General features: G+C 41.3%; 1 protein-coding gene and 1 long non-coding RNA gene across 2 annotated transcripts; both read left to right on the top strand.

Annotated features, from left to right (window-relative positions):
- The first annotated feature begins 3,215 nt into the window (after window positions 1-3,215).
- LOC125588756 (glycine-rich protein 2-like) lies at window positions 3,216-4,986 on the top strand. Its single transcript, XM_048760493.1, has one exon. The coding sequence runs from the start codon at window positions 4,531-4,533 to the stop codon at window positions 4,828-4,830; it is 300 nt and encodes a 99-aa protein (XP_048616450.1). The 5' UTR covers window positions 3,216-4,530; the 3' UTR covers window positions 4,831-4,986.
- Window positions 4,987-12,910: 7,924 nt separating this feature from the next.
- LOC106402808 lies at window positions 12,911-15,099 on the top strand. Its single transcript, XR_001280839.3, has 2 exons — window positions 12,911-14,384; window positions 14,800-15,099. It is a non-coding gene; the product is annotated as an uncharacterized LOC106402808 (long non-coding RNA).
- Window positions 15,100-15,565: the final 466 nt, after the last annotated feature.

Below are 15,565 nucleotides of genomic sequence, written 5' to 3'. Positions count from 1 at the left end.
CTCCAATTGTTCGCCACCCTCTTCTTCAGTCGAAGAGTCTGAGAGTTCAAGTAGATTAACAGGCTCTGTCTCCATCTCGACACTAGTCCCAAGAACCGGGACCAGCGGATCTTCATTCACAACGAGGCTGGTGGAGAGCGTAGTCGGATCCGAAGCAGATGCAACGGTCGTATCCTCGAGCCTTACGACCTCGCCAACGATCCCACCTTCTTGAAGACGCAATTCCCGAGCTCTCTTCCAGTCGGTTCTACAGATCCTACGTTCGCATGATCTCCTTGAGAACTACTGGGAATTTGAAGGAAAGCAGCGGTCCCAGCATCAATCAGGCCCGCATTCGATCCATATGGGTCGATCGTCGCCCACACATTCTCGTTTAGAAAAGGAGATCGAAGATGAAGAGGAGATAGACAGAGAAGCTCCTCGGGGATCCCTCCGACAGCTAGGCGTTCAGCCGCAACCTCGCACTCCTTCTCTTGTTCGGCGAACAAGTCAGTCGTCTCCTGCAGAATGTCGATCCCGCTCTCCTTAAGCGCTTCGAGACATTTCTTTGTCCCAAAAGCTTGGCTCTGCAAGGATCTGGCTGTTTCGAACTCACTACGACGCTTCTCGAGATCTCGAATTTGGGAGAAACGCTTATTGCTCTTAGCAATCATGGCCTTTTGTACACGAAACCGCTCGTGAGTAACCTCATAACTTCGAGAGTCCCTCAATCTGTTGACCTCTTTCAAGTGTCTCAGCGCGGTGGACACCATCTTATCCTCCATGGCTGCCTTCTCTCTTAACCAAGCCTTCTTCTCCTCCTCGAGGCCTCGTATCTTTGCACCCGCAGCCTCAAATTTATCCTTCAACTCCCCGAATTTCTCCAGGAAATGAGCCTTCTGAGCCTTCTTCCTCTCAATCAGTTGAGCCCGGTCCTCCGCGACCTTATCAATTGTCGCTTTAAATTCCTTCGTCTTGCGGTCAATAGCTACATCCTTCGCTCGAGCGAGCTTGTCGGCTTGCTTTAACTTGGACGTGGCCTCCTTAAGGGCTGAGTCGTATAACTCGACGACGTAGTTCATGCTCCCGTCGCTTTACATGAACGAAAGAAAAGATCAGAACCAGGAACATGAAAAAGATAAAATAAGGAGAATAATTCTTACCAGAATTTTAGTCCTCGCCGCATAGACGTTTGCGTCCTTGAAAATAAGGTCCTTGACAGCGGGCAAGCCCTTACGACCACCCTTAATTTGTCGAACAAGCTCAGCGCAGTCAGTCGGGGCAAAGGAAAGGGGAGTCTCGCCGACGTACTTGAACTCCACGCGATCATGAAATTTGACCCGACGATCCTCAGAGGCCGAACCGCCTTCAACGAGAGTCCGAGGTGCAGCTGGAGGAATCTTCGCAGCAGAAGTAGACGCAGCCGGAGTAGACGACTCATGACTGCAGGCAGTCTTCTTCTTCTTCAGAGAGATGGACGGGGAGTTATCCGAGTCGACAACTCCCCGAGCTGCAGCATCGCGAGAAGAACCTTTCTCGATAATGGTCTCACAATTCTCGGCGCCTTCAGCAGGCTCCGACTGTTCCTCAACTGATTTCTTCTTCTTCCTCTCTTTTTTCTTTTTCTTTTTTGGAGGACCATCAGATTCGGTCCTCGCTTGAGAAGCAGCCGATGCAGAGGAGTCAGGAGCAGATCTCTTCTTATTACCACCAGTCACCGATGGTTCAGCAGTCTCTCGTTCAGAGATCAATGTGAGATCCTCCCTCGAAGAGTCGACGTTATCCGGGCCTGTAGACGGTCCGGGGGAAATCACAAGAGGAAGAGGAGCGGGAGGAATTGCTCCACGAGGAGTCTTCACGCGAGGAGTCTCTTCGCGAGGAGTCGTCCCACTAAGAGTTGTGTCGCTAGGAGTCGCAGAGGATGCCTTTTTCGCCTCGCTCAGTTTTTTCTTGATTAATGCACTCAAGTCTGGAAGCTCTTTCATTTCCCTGACCGCGTTGATGATCTTTTGCTCGGCGCTACTGAATATCGAAAACCGCCGCTTGTTACCGGTAATCAAAGGCAGTAGATCAGACCTCCAATCCCTTGAAAAAGATCAGCAAGCTGGTTCAGATAAATCTCGGAACTGGCATGAGTTGGAAAAAAACATGTGATCGCAAGAGGAAACTTACTCCTCGAGATTCTGTCAAGCACTCGTCGAATCCTCTCGATGGTGATATCCTTCCAGCTCACTTGGACGCGCGAAACGACTGCACGAGCATCAGAGACGAAATCTTCCGGATAAGAGGCCGTGTCCGGGTGATCAACTGCAAATAAACGAAAACTCGTCAGAAAACAAGGAAAAAAGACAGTCGATGAGCTGACAACAGCGTTCTACCGAGTTTATGATTCCACAAAAATCGAAAGGAAACGTTGGGCGGCTCCTCGAAGGCAAAACCGTCCGACTTGATGTAAAAGTAGAAACGCTGCAAGTGCGCCGTCCTACACGGATAATCGACGATCACGTTGTAGTTGGGCCTCATCTGGATCGAGAATAAACCATCGCCCAAGGACTTCGTATAGGTCAACTCCTTGAGTGTCCGAACACTCATCGAAACGTCGATCTCCGCCGCAGTCACCATCAATGCCACCGAGGTACGGAACGCACCATTGAAAAATTGACTTATCACCGCGTCACGACGTCTCACATAAGATGTAATGAGTCGAGGAATTGGAAACCAAAGTTTGGTCTCATCCTGAAAGTATGATTCATAGACGCACTGAAATCCCAAAGGAGGGGACCACGGCCTCTGAGATTTAGCTGGGATCAAAAAGGTCACCCCGGTTCCTTCACATTCCCTCAATAAAGCTTTCACGCTACTAGGAGTCGAACGAGTCTCCTCGATATTCTCCCATTACTGTCCCTCTACGACAGAAGGACGCATCTGCTCAACTGCCAAAGCCGGAAGATCCTCGAAGATTCCCCCCGGATGGTAACAACACGGAACGAAATCGGGGAGGGAAGTCTCTCCGACATCAGCTCCACCCTAACCGTCTCTCGAAATTAATGTTACATTTTCTCTCTCCTCGCGGAGCTGCCGTGCCGAATCAGCAACGAGGACTCGCTGGGGCGTGTCCATATTCTCTGTATCCATCATGGCTTCACGATGAATCGTTTCAAAATCGGGCGAGGGATTCGACTCGACGACACGTGCAGGACTCGATTCGGTCGCATTCACCGCGGCTTTCCTTTTCTGGGCCTTAGAAAGTTTACCTCTACCGCCCGACGACATTCTCAGATCAAAGACTACAAAGTTAGAGAGAGAAGCGGAGAGTTAGAGAGAGAAAGTACCTGAGCCGGATGAAGAGTGGAGAAAACGAGAAGGAAGAGGGGTATTTATAGAGAGAGGAGCACATCGCACCCCGAGGCGCCATCATTAGACCTAGATGGGCCTAGAGTCGGCCATTAAGGCGCGTGGAGCTCACCAAACGTCGCGACTTTTCAGCTTCTCGAGGAGAACCGAAATCGGTTCAAATCAAAACCGGAACTGACCACCGGTTTAAATAAAAAAAAAATCATCATCAAAATCAAATCAGTCAGATCCTCGAACGCGAGCATACAAAGTCCACTGCACAGTCGAGGAGTCGATTGGATAGTCGAGGAGTCGATTGAAATCACAAATTTGAGATAATTGTCTCGCAAACCCTACTATCAAATTCGCTGAGTCGGCTACGCTACTCACCAGCGAACTGGGGGGACTTACTGTTGGGTATGGGCCTAGCCCTCCCAAAAGGCCCGCAAGACAATTACCCAGACACATGATTACAGCAAAGAAGATCGGCTCGTCGACTTGAAAGCCGGTGTTCGGCTCGGCTCCATACTACTTTTGGTCGATGAGATGATTGACTGAACATCATCGGCTCGCCGACCTGACACAACGGCCCGATGAGTCGGCCCAATTACTAAAGGAGGCCCATTGAGACAAGACACATTAGGTCAACGAGCGTTCACCTATAAAAGGAGGAGACAAGGCAACAAGGAGGGGATCCGCAAATTACTACACTCACTTTCAGATAGAATTAGGGTTTTACATCTTACATCTCGCCGACTTGTACGGTCCGACGAATTTGTCTTCGCCGGACTTTTTCCTCTGTTCTCTTCCCCTTTTGTAACTCTGTTTCGACTCACTGATCTAATAAAACACGTCTTTGTCTTGACCCACCGACGAGAACTCGTCCCTTCTCTTTATTAGTTTATTGACAGTCTCAGTTTAAACAACTATCCCATTCTCTATTTGACCGTATCAATCAAGAAGCGAAGTCATACTTTTCTTCTAGCAGGATTGACTTTTCTTATGCAATTTCTTGTATCCTTCATAAGCAAATAGTTTACGTGGTAAGGGAATATATATTTGTCAAAGTCCATGACAATTTGGGGGTGTATAAAAGGGCTTTTACATCGCATATATTTTGCATCAGTATTCATAAACATTTGAAAGCATAAGATTGATACATTTCGCATTGACATATATCAAACATCTCTCTGATTGTGTTTGCTATTCTAGAGCACGATGTGTTGTCGAATATTATGTTGTTGCTTCTGCCGCAAGAAGAAAAAGCCAAGAGATGTGAAAAAGGGCAAAAAAGAAAAGAAAGATGGAGGACTTGTTGTTGTGAAGCCGACTAAGCCTAAGAAACGTCGCAATGAACCAGTAGATGTAAGTGGATGCGCAGACCTATGCTGCTGCTTTGGCGGAGATGGCGGAGGTGGAGATGGAGGAGGTGGAGACGGCGGCGGTGGAGATGGTGGAGGTGGTGGTGGATGTGGAGGCGGCGGTGGAGGTTGCGGAGGTGGAGGTGGAGGCGGTTAATAGATGAGAATTCGGCAACTCTTTGTAATGATAAATTCTTGTGTTTGTGGTTTATTTATTTTATTATATGTAATGTAAAATTTATTTTAACGTAATGTAACATAATATATAAGGCATCATGTATTTATTTTTCTTATATGAAACTTTACTTTATAATTTAGGATATTCATTTATGTAGATGTAAATGAATTGGTTATATGCGAAGACACAAAGCTCTGGGCATCGATATTTAAAAAGACTGTGATTTCTCATATTTAATGAAAGAATATCAGTTTCTTCTAAACAATTTACATTTACTCAAGTAGACTAGTTAAATAATAATAAGCTGCTAAAATATTAAAAATACTAAGAAGTTTTAAGTAAAAAAAAAGTTAAGCTTTACCAAATTAATCAAAAGAACATTTTCAATAATTAACTGTATTATAAAACTTTTTCTTCTTTTTTTTTCCTTCTACATATGGTTTATCGAGAGTTTAAAATAGTGTATGGAAAGTAGAAATGATATAAAGAGAGAATGTAACGCGTTTTGAAATGATCGATCGAATATAGATCATCTGTGGACTTTCAAATATCCAAACTAGTTATGCCGATATCATTGTACATTTCATTTTACTGCTTGTACATCTTATATACCCGCAGACCCCAAATAGTTGACTTATCAAAGGTTAACATGATGTTTGAGTTTTACGGTCAAAGAAACAAAGCGATTAAGTTATTTTTTTTTTTTTTTTGAAAAAGGGCTAACAAAGCGATTAAGTTACCGAACGTTTTTGTTTTCTTGGAAAGAAAAAGAAATCAAGAAGGAAATGTCACATTTATTCATTTTCCTAGTACATTTGAAAATTCCTTTGCAATTTCTTCTACCTTTCATAGACCAATTAAAAATGTTTACGTTATCCGATAATCTTCTATATTCATTTTTCTAACCGAGATATAAAAAACATTAAAGTGTTTTTTGCAAAATTGACTCAAAACTTAAAATCAAACCTAAAATTAGTCCATGCTTTTTTTGAATTTTTCTTTTGTCATATTCACCCCACAAGTTCATATAATTCACGAAAATGCCATCAATTTTTTTTTTTCCGAAAATGACATTTTTACTCTATCACCCTCATCATCTTCAAGTAATTACAAAATTGTCATTGTCATCAATACCCCAACCACCATGAACAACCAATTTGAAGCTCTTAATGCACCTAAAATCGATTTACACTTTCTCTTTCTCACTTGTTATGAACTAAAAACAACATATCTTTCACTTTGCCTCAATATTCATTCAAAAAACTCAAGCTTTTGATTCAAAATTTATTTATGGTTGATAGAGCCATTCAAGCATACTATTCTTGGTGGGTTACTTTCGTTTGAGATTCTGGGTGGTTGGAGAAGACTATGTGTGTTAAGGAAGTCATCTCACTATTTAAAGGTATGAAATTGGAATTTTTTCCAGATCTTTTCGTGTAGAAGACTTACCCGTAAGTAGTCTGGCTGTAGAAGACTTACGGGTAAGTCTTCTGGTCAAACGGACGACTTACTTGTAAGTCGTCATCTTTGTTTGTTAAAAAAAAAATCTAAAGAATACCCTAGACGACTTACTGATAAGTCGTCTAGGATAAACGGGTTAGTTTTACATTTGACCAAATTGTGTCAGATATTTGACTTTTCCTGGACGACTTACAAGTAAGTCGTCTCCGGGAAAACAAAAATTTCAATATTTTATAAAAGCTGGACGACTTATCTGTAAGTCGTCTCAGGTTACTTTTGCAATTGGAAAATAAAACTTAAATATTTAACTTTTCCCAGACGACTTACGCGGAAGTCGTCAAGTAAGACGACTTACTTGAAAGTCGTCCAGGATAAGCAAAGTCGTCTAGATTTATTTCCTAGATTCTGGTCAAACCTTGCTTATCTCAGGCGACTTTCTCGTACGTCGTCTACCTGGACGACTTTCAAGTAAGTCGTCCGGGTAAAGTTAAATATTTAAGTTTCTTTTTCGAATTGCAAACTAACCTGAGAAGACTTACAAATAAGTTGTCTAGCTTTAATAAAATATTACTGGTAAGTCGTCTAGGGTTTTTTTTAGCAAACAAAGCTGAACGACTTACTTGGTAAGTCGTCCTATTTAAAATTCAATTGCAAAAATGACATGTTTGGACGACTTACTGGTAAGTCTTCCAGACGACTTACTGGTATGTCGTCTGCGTCAATGTTTAGTAAACTTTCATTTTCTCTATGTTTACTAATGCGTTTTATTTTGAATTTTTGTAGATGATGTGTCAGTTACATGCAGTGTATGGAGAATGGTTGTTGAAAGATTGTCGTTGGGATTTTGTGGTTGATAATGTCAAAGGAGCGAGAATCATTTTTTTGGGGGAAGGTTCGACACATGCTGAACTTCTTGCAATGGCTCAAGAAGATTATAACCTAGACATGAGCACAGAATCTGTGGAGATAACCTACTCATTAACAGCAGAAATGATGCAGGCTCCAGACACCCCTCTTATTCATGTTACAAGTGATAGACAAGTTCGAAACTTGCTCGAGATAACCAAAACGCATGGAGTACAGCTTTGTGTATCAAGCCGTAGCAAGGTGGACACGGTGTCAGAGTTCATGGAAGAAGATGATGAAGCTGATGAAGCTGATGAATGTTTTGAAGATGATGATGATGATTTGGAGGATGATGGGGAGGAGGACGATGGGGAGGAGGATGATGGTATCTCTATTGTTGCTGAAGCAGACGAGAATGGTGAGGATTACAGTGTTTATGGAAAGGTTGAAGATGAGGATGAGGAAGATGATGATATGTGTTTTGAAGATATCAAAAAGATTGAAGGAGGAAGATTGAATGGTAACAGTATCTATGTCAACCAGAGTTTTGTTAGCAAGGATGCACTGCTTTCAGAGCTGCGGTTGACAGCAGTGAGGTTTAGGTTCTCCTTCAGAATATACAAGTCAACGAAAACTCTCCTTGCGACAACATGTCCGGTTAGTGGTTGTCAATGGAAGGTCAGAGCGAGTGTGAAACATGGGACAAACACGTTTTGGGTAACAAAATATGTGGAAAAACATACATGCTCAGTGGGAGACCGACTCGCTCAGCGGAGACACTGTACTCCGAAATATGTTGGTAAGCTTTTCATTGATCGTGTTGGAATCATTGATGGGTTGAATCCGCAGCATATCACTGATGCAATGAAGAACATGTTTGGCATGACGCTTGGTTACACCACTTCATACAGAGCACTTTTATATGCACAAACATTGGTGAGAGGATCAGCAGAAGATGGGTATTCGTGTCTGCCATCATATCTCGAGCAAATCTCCTTAGCAAATCTCGATTCTATCACGGCTATAGAACTTGATTCTATCAATAGATTTAAGTATCTATTTCTCTCTTTTGGAGCTTCTATCAAAGGTTTTAAGTATCAGAGAAGGGTCATTGTGGTGGGTGGGACTCACCTAAGTGAGAAGTATAAAGGTGTTATGTTAGTTGCAGCCGCACAAGATGGGAATTTTCAGATATTTCCATTGTCTTTTGGGATCGTAGATGCTGAAGATGAACCTTCTTGGGAATGGTTTTTCACAAAATTGGCTAGTTGTGTATCTAATGAGCAGCCTCTTGAGATAGTCTCCGACCGGCACGCGGCCATTAAAAGTGTGTGTGATAAGGTGTTTCCTTGGGCAACCCGAGGAATAAGTTATTATCACCTTCAAGATAACATTATCAAAAAGTATAAAGGGAAACATCTCTTGTACTTGGTGAAAGGTGCTGCTTATGCTCATACGGTTTCAGATTTTGACTGGTACATGGCTGAGATACGGAGTGCAAACTCGGACCTTGCAAAGTATTTGGAGAATGCCGACGTCAGCCTATGGTCAATGGTTTATTGTCAGGGGGACATGTACAACATAAATACAAGCAACATCGCTGAATCTATTAATTCCGCTCTGAAGCGAGCTAGAGGATTTCCGGTTCAGTTCCTGTTGGAGTTCATAAGGGAGAAGCTAGGAAAGTGGTTTTGGAAAGGAGAGAAGATGCTTTGAGTCTCCCAACTCAATATAGTCGAGGTGTTAAATACTTTCTAGTTGTTCGATCGTAGATAGCGGATACGATGACAGTACAACCAATTGATGGATGGCGATTCTTTGTGAAAAGTGGCAAAATGGACTGTGTGGTTGATTTGGAACATGAAAAGTGTGATTGTGGTGTTTATGCAGTGGAGAAAATACCTTGCTCTCATGCTATAGCTGCTGGAACATCTGCTGGTTTGCATATCTCCACACTTTTATGTCCAGTGTACTCAAAGGATTTTCTGTTTGCAGGATACTCGGAGAATATATATCCTTGTGTTGGACAATAAGTTGAGGAACGCACATGCTTTCCTCCGGATGAAAAGCGTGGTCCGAGAAGACAGAAGAAATCAAGATGGCAATCTTGGTTGGAGCTATCCAGGATGAGAGGACGCAAACCCCGGAAGCAACACAGGGTTTATAGATGTTCAAAATGCAAGGAAACTGGCAATACGAAACCACAATGTAAGAAATGACGTGGACGACCTTCAAGTAAGTTGTCCAGAAGGTCGTCCAGTTAGTCGTCCAGGGTTTTTTCTTCCAGAAGACCTTCAAGTTAGACGTCCAGTGTTTAGTCTTCCAGAAGACCTTCAATTAAGTCGTCCAGAAGGTCGTCCAGTTAGTCGTCCAGGGTTTTTTCTTCCAGAAGACCTTCAAGTTAGTCGTCCAGTGTTTAGTCTTCCAGAAGACCTTCAATTAAGTCGTCCAGAAGGTCGTCTAGAAGGTCGTCTAGAAGGTCGTCCAGGTTTTTTCTTCCAGAAGACCTTCAAGTTAGTCGTCCAGTGTTTAGTCTTCCAGAAGACCTTCAATTAAGTCGTCCAGAAGGTCGTCCAGTTAGTCGTCCAGGGTTTTTTCTTCCAGAAGACCTTCAAGTTAGTCGTCCAGTGTTTAGTCTTCCAGAAGACCTTCAATTAAGTCGTCCAAAAGGTCGTCCAGTTAGTCGTCCAGTGTTTAGTCTATTTATTAAAAATTTGTGTTATGAACTTATATGTGTCAACTTTTTTGTCAAATTGCACTACCAAACAAATTTGAGATGGTCTTGCCATTTATATTATCCGAAATATAGTTACAAAAGGTCACTGCTCTGAAGACTTTCCAGACTACTTATAGTTAAGTCGTCCAACATTCCAGATGACTTAACTGTAAGTCTTCTGCGCAGAATATAGTTACAAAATAGGGATCAAGTTCAAATACAAAATAGGTATCAAGTTCAAATACACACATCAGCCTAATCTATCGTACAAAATAATCAAATGAAGCCTATTTATCACCGTTCATACGCACCCAGGTTTGCATCATTGTCCTTGTTTTCGAACTCATGTGCGTCAGGAAGCTCTTGAAATATATCCACCGCCATCTTATCCCTCATAGTCTTCCCGTTGGCATTAGCAAAGTCTTTTTTACTAAACTATATCCCAAGAGCATGACATTCAATGTACTTAAGAGTGTACACGCCACAATCACCAGCTCGGGCCGGAGGTATATTGGTCAGTCTCTCATATGTGAATGGCTCCAGGCTGTATTGGGCACATTGTTCGTCTGAGGAAGCGCACTCAACAAGCAGATAAGGGACCATGTAGAGAAAAGGCTTCATTACCACATCGAGTTCTTCTGGGGAGATACTTGAACAAATGTTGTCCCAGACGACTATGTGCCTCTTAGGGATCGATATCCATATAGCAATCCAATGAGGGTCGTTGTAGTTCACTGGTGCATAGACATCATCAATATCCGTCCCCCAAACCTTGTTCGATTGGCAAAATGATGGTATAGTGCCTGCATAATAATTCCACGCCCCACCAGGGAGTCTTCTTCCTAAACCGTTCTGATCGGGCTCCGAGTCCTTAAAATCCTTGTAGTTGAATCTCCATTGCTGAGCAAAGAGATGATCAAGGAAGCACATTCTCTCGCTCCTGAAATGTTGTGGGTTAGCGTTGTACCTCTTCCTCAGCACATTAATCCAAGCATCAATATGCTGCATATAAAATAAGGTACAAGTCAGAAGATATCAGACGACTTACCAGACGACTTATTGGTAAGTCGTCTACAAAGAAAACTTATCAGTAAGTCATATGAGTCATAGCAGAAGACTTACACAGTCCTCCAACCACTCTAAGGAGGTCCGGAGGATTTGATACCACCAAGTTCTACTTGTACGTGGTTTTTTATCGAGAGGTGTTCTATAATGACTGCAAACACAAAATGTTGAAAAGCAATAAGTTTTTGTAGACTAAAGCAAGCTATTATGGGAAAAGCAAACACTTACGGACAAGTTTTCAACCAATCAGCGAGCTCCTTCAACTTCTTCTTGTCAATTGGTGCAAAAGGATTATAGCTTGGATAAAGCTTTTTGTTTGGAATGGTCACTTTGGCCGTGTTGTTTGCCGTATAAGGAGATTGCTGTGAGGCAGCAAGTTTCCTTGTTCGATCACTCTTTGCACGGCAAAGTGCCAAAGCAGCATCCCTCTTTTCCAGATATCTAGCATCCTCCTTCTGTAAATCCGAAACAGTGGATTGATTTTTGTCCAATAGAACAAGGTTCGGTTCTGGAGCTTTATCTTTCGAGGAACTAGCATCTGCAGGCACATCTGGACCTTTATCCTCCGGCAAGCTCTTCCTTCCCGCGTTCGTCCCATTAACACTTTTACTCTGCAATATACAAGATGAGTTTATACAATAATAACCAAAGATCCATTTCAAACAATAATAACCAATGACTTTGTCCAAAGATCCATTTAATACACTATAAACAAAGCACACATGTTCTGACATACAAGAAACAAAGCAAATGCAACTTTTCAGTTCTTATTCTTAAGACTTTGTCTAGTCTATCTCTTGTTGGGAGAGGATTCGTTACTAACCCCGGGTTCGAGCGTCGGTTTAGGTGGAGGGGTAGTGTTTTGAGCTGATGTCCCTTTCCGTTTTGTGGTGATACCAACCTTCTTCTCCACAGCTTCCACCCTTTCCGACAGATACTTGATCTCCTTAAGGCACATCCCAAACCCTTCCCTTATGGCATCAACTATGTCCTTGAACATGGTTTTAATATCCTCTTTCGTCAACCCACCAACAGTCGTATGAACCTCTTCACTAGCCTCTGCAGCTGCCTTTTCACTAGTCACTGCAGCTAGTCGTATGAACCTCTTCACTAGCCTCTTTACAAGCTTTCTTCCGAGGTCTTGGACTGTCTTCCTTCACTACCTTTTTCTTCGCTGGACTCACAACCGCCGGATTTGTATTGACCCAAGTACCGGTGACTTCCCAGCAATCCATGGTCCACTTCCACGGTTTCTTCACAAACATGAGTTTAATTATGTTCTCTGCGGGCATGTCCTCAACATCAACCTCCCATTTTGGAAACATTTCACCAATGTCCTTCTGAACAAAGTTTATCACCCTAGTATGCAGTAAATAGAAGATATGAACTTAGATATTTGACGGATTAAGAAAAATGGAAAGAAAAGACTTCGCAGACGACTTATAATTAAGTCGTCTGAAAAGTCTTCCAGTTGGACGACTTAGTAGACGACTTATAATTAAGTCGTCTGGAAAGTCTTCCTGCTGGAAGACTTAGTAAAAGACTTATAATTAAGTAGTCTGGATAGTCTTCCCAGACGACTTAATTATAAGTCTTATACTAAGTCATCCAGCTGGAAGACTGTCCAGACGACTTAATTATAAGTCTTCTACTAAGTCGTCCAGTTGGAAGACTTATCAGACGACTTAATTATAAGTTTTCTGCGAAGTCGTCCAGATTGCAGTAAATACCTGACTGAGGATAGCCTCTTTAAACTGTCTGCGTCATTTGCGACCCTTGTAAGCCAGTATCGGTGGAGACAGATTGTTTGGGAGAGGATTACCATAATTAGCACCCAATTCCGGCAGAGCTGTGTACACCCAGACCTGGAGAGCTTGCACAAACCCATTAATAGTGTAACAACCCGAAATATCTCTGCCCTTCACAGAGTCCATCAGCACCTTAAACGCGACTCTCCCCATGGATAATTCTCAAACCGTTCTAGCTCCATCACTAGCCTTGCCAGACTAACCCGTGTAGGGGTTAAATATTTTCTCCCTTCAATGTATCCAGTGAAGATGGCAAGGTACGCGAGCCGCTTGCGATCATCCCGGGACCACCCTTCGCATCTCTCAAATGCTGTTATTATCTCCTGAGTAGATGACTCAGCTTCGACATGAACTCCCAACATCTCCCAGAAAGAAGTCAACTCCTTTGTAACAACACAGTGAGGTCTCTCAAAGTCCCCTTAAAAAAAAGGAAAGAAAAAGAAATCAAGAAGGAAATGTCACATTTATTCATTTTCCTAGTACATTTGAAAATTCCTTTGCAATTTCTTCTACCTTTCATAGACCAATTAAAAATGTTTACATTTTCTGATAATCTTTTATACTCCCTCCGTTCCTTAAAAATACATATTCTAGAAAAAAATTTTGCTTCTAAAAGATTCATTTTTTACATTTTCAATGCATGTTTTATTAACTAATTGTAAACTTCAAAAATCTTAATTGCACTAATTAATTTTTTATTGGTTTAAAATTGTAGACAAAAGATAAACACAAAAAATTATGTAAATTTAATGTGTTTTATTAAAATGTGTGAAAAAACTAGAATATAGATTTTTCAGGAACATATGGAGTATTCATTTTCTAGCTGAGATATAAAGAACATTAAAAGCCATAATTTGTTTCTTTTTCGGGAAAAGGTCATAATTTTTGGTGAAAAAATTATTTACTCTAACTTCTGCCATTATTAACCAATCGAGTGAAACATGGTTGAATTTCTTTATCGCTGGTAATGGTTTAAAAAGTGAAAAATGGTTTATATTTTTTCCACTTGGTCTGAGTAGAGTAAAAGAAGCGTTGCACTGTGTTGCGGTGTGTTTTGACTTTTTATTTTTTTCTATTACTCTATTTACGCTATAGTTTTCCACTCATTTCCTCTTTGCTTAGTTACTCCAAATTACGCTATTTCTAACCGATCATACCATACATTTTGTGATGCATATTAGGTGTGATTGGTAAACCAGGGAGTAAATGAGAGTAAATAAAGTAGAGTTTATTACAGAAACAGTCACAGTTTGTGTTTTTATTACACAGGAGAGCACAATGCGCTACTGAGGTAGTTTTACTGTGGCTGAAAACTTAATTAGCCTCAGAAAAGTTAAACCAGATATGGGCATTAAGGTAAATTTCCATTTTATTTCTAGTTAGGCTGGTTAAGAAAATTTAAATTTGAAAATATTGGTTTTTTGGTGATGGACTCGAGATGAAGTTCAAATATGTTTAATTTTTATCCTTGGGCCCGTTAAAAAGTAGATCTATTTTGGTAAAATTATTTTCACCGAAAAGAAAACGGAGAGACGGTTCTGGCGTAGAAGTCGACGAACGAATTTTCCAACTGACGTAGAAGGAGACCGACGTAGAGGACGATGTCGTGAAGCGAGCATGAAAGGGGAAATACAAAGGTTAGATCTTTTTCTGGTTTCGAAAGCGTCCGGGTATGAGTCTCGGATTTGGGGTTGGGTTCGCGAAAGGGCTCCAATTTGGGAGTGATCTAAGATGGGCGAATTGTTTCCGGGATTCCTGGTTTTGGGATTTTTGGTTTCGACTTGTTGGATTCGGCAAAGGGTTTCAGTTTAGGGGTTTCGTATCTTGGGAATTTAGTCTTACGGGTTAATGTTTACAAGTGGTCTGATATGTTTAATTTAGTCCACGGACCAACCAACTATGGAGGTTTTAATTGGCAACGTTCCACAATATTACTTGCTTATTCTCTTTTTGACTATAACCATTGATTATGTTACTCCACTATGTTCAAAGTTGTTATCTTGTTTTCCTCTTTTCTCTTTGATCAGCATCTTGTTTTTTCTATTGATTTAGATTTGCAATATGTGTTGTCGCCGGACTCTTAAAGACTGTTGCAGAGAACAAAGACTTGAAGAAAAGGAAGATGACAGAGATAGTGACAGATTCATATGTCTGGGGAGCATCTTCACACTCAGTTTGACAACATGTACTTATGGATTTCTTTAATCGGAGTCCATGTGGATAGTGAAAGAACATGTACATATGAATGCTACTTAGCCTGTACAAATGTTGAAACATCAAAATATGTGTGATAGTGCTATAATGTTGTACACCTGAAATTTTTTAAAGAGATTTGTGCATGTTATTCGGTTATTCAGTTATGATCTTCATCATTAGAAAAATATACATTGGTACGTACACGTGGACATCGTTAAAACAATGTACACAAGAATAGCAGCAAAACGATGTACACATGGACATGAAACTCTTCCTTTAAAACAAGCATTAACACATGCTCTTACAAATAGGAGACTCTTAAAAAGATGAATGAACAAGATGACAAAATGATATTTTTTCTTATTGGCTTAACACTTAACGAAGGTGTACACCGTCTAGACATGTCCACATGTACACTGTCACGGTTCTTCTATGAACTATCCGTGTGTACAAACTGAAATAGAGTAGAATATTAACATCTATCAGTGCTTGAAGCGTTGACACTAAAAATATCCAGAAAGATCAAATGAGCACCTTACCACGCGATACAATGACCACCTAGACAATTACAAAGCTAGTATGCACATTTACGTGTTTCAATTGTGTGTATGAGAAAACTATA

The sequence above is a fragment of the Brassica napus genome, chromosome C6, assembly GCF_020379485.1.
Source record: "Brassica napus cultivar Da-Ae chromosome C6, Da-Ae, whole genome shotgun sequence".
NCBI lineage: Eukaryota > Viridiplantae > Streptophyta > Magnoliopsida > Brassicales > Brassicaceae > Brassica > Brassica napus.
Note: the sequence above shows the minus strand (reverse complement) of the source record. Positions and strands in the feature narration are given on the sequence as shown.

What these genes read in the sequence shown, in the direction of transcription:
- LOC125588756 (XM_048760493.1), top strand. Translation starts at nt 4,531, where the DNA reads ATGTGTTGTCGAATATTATGTTGTTGCTTCTGCCGCAAGAAGAAAAAG.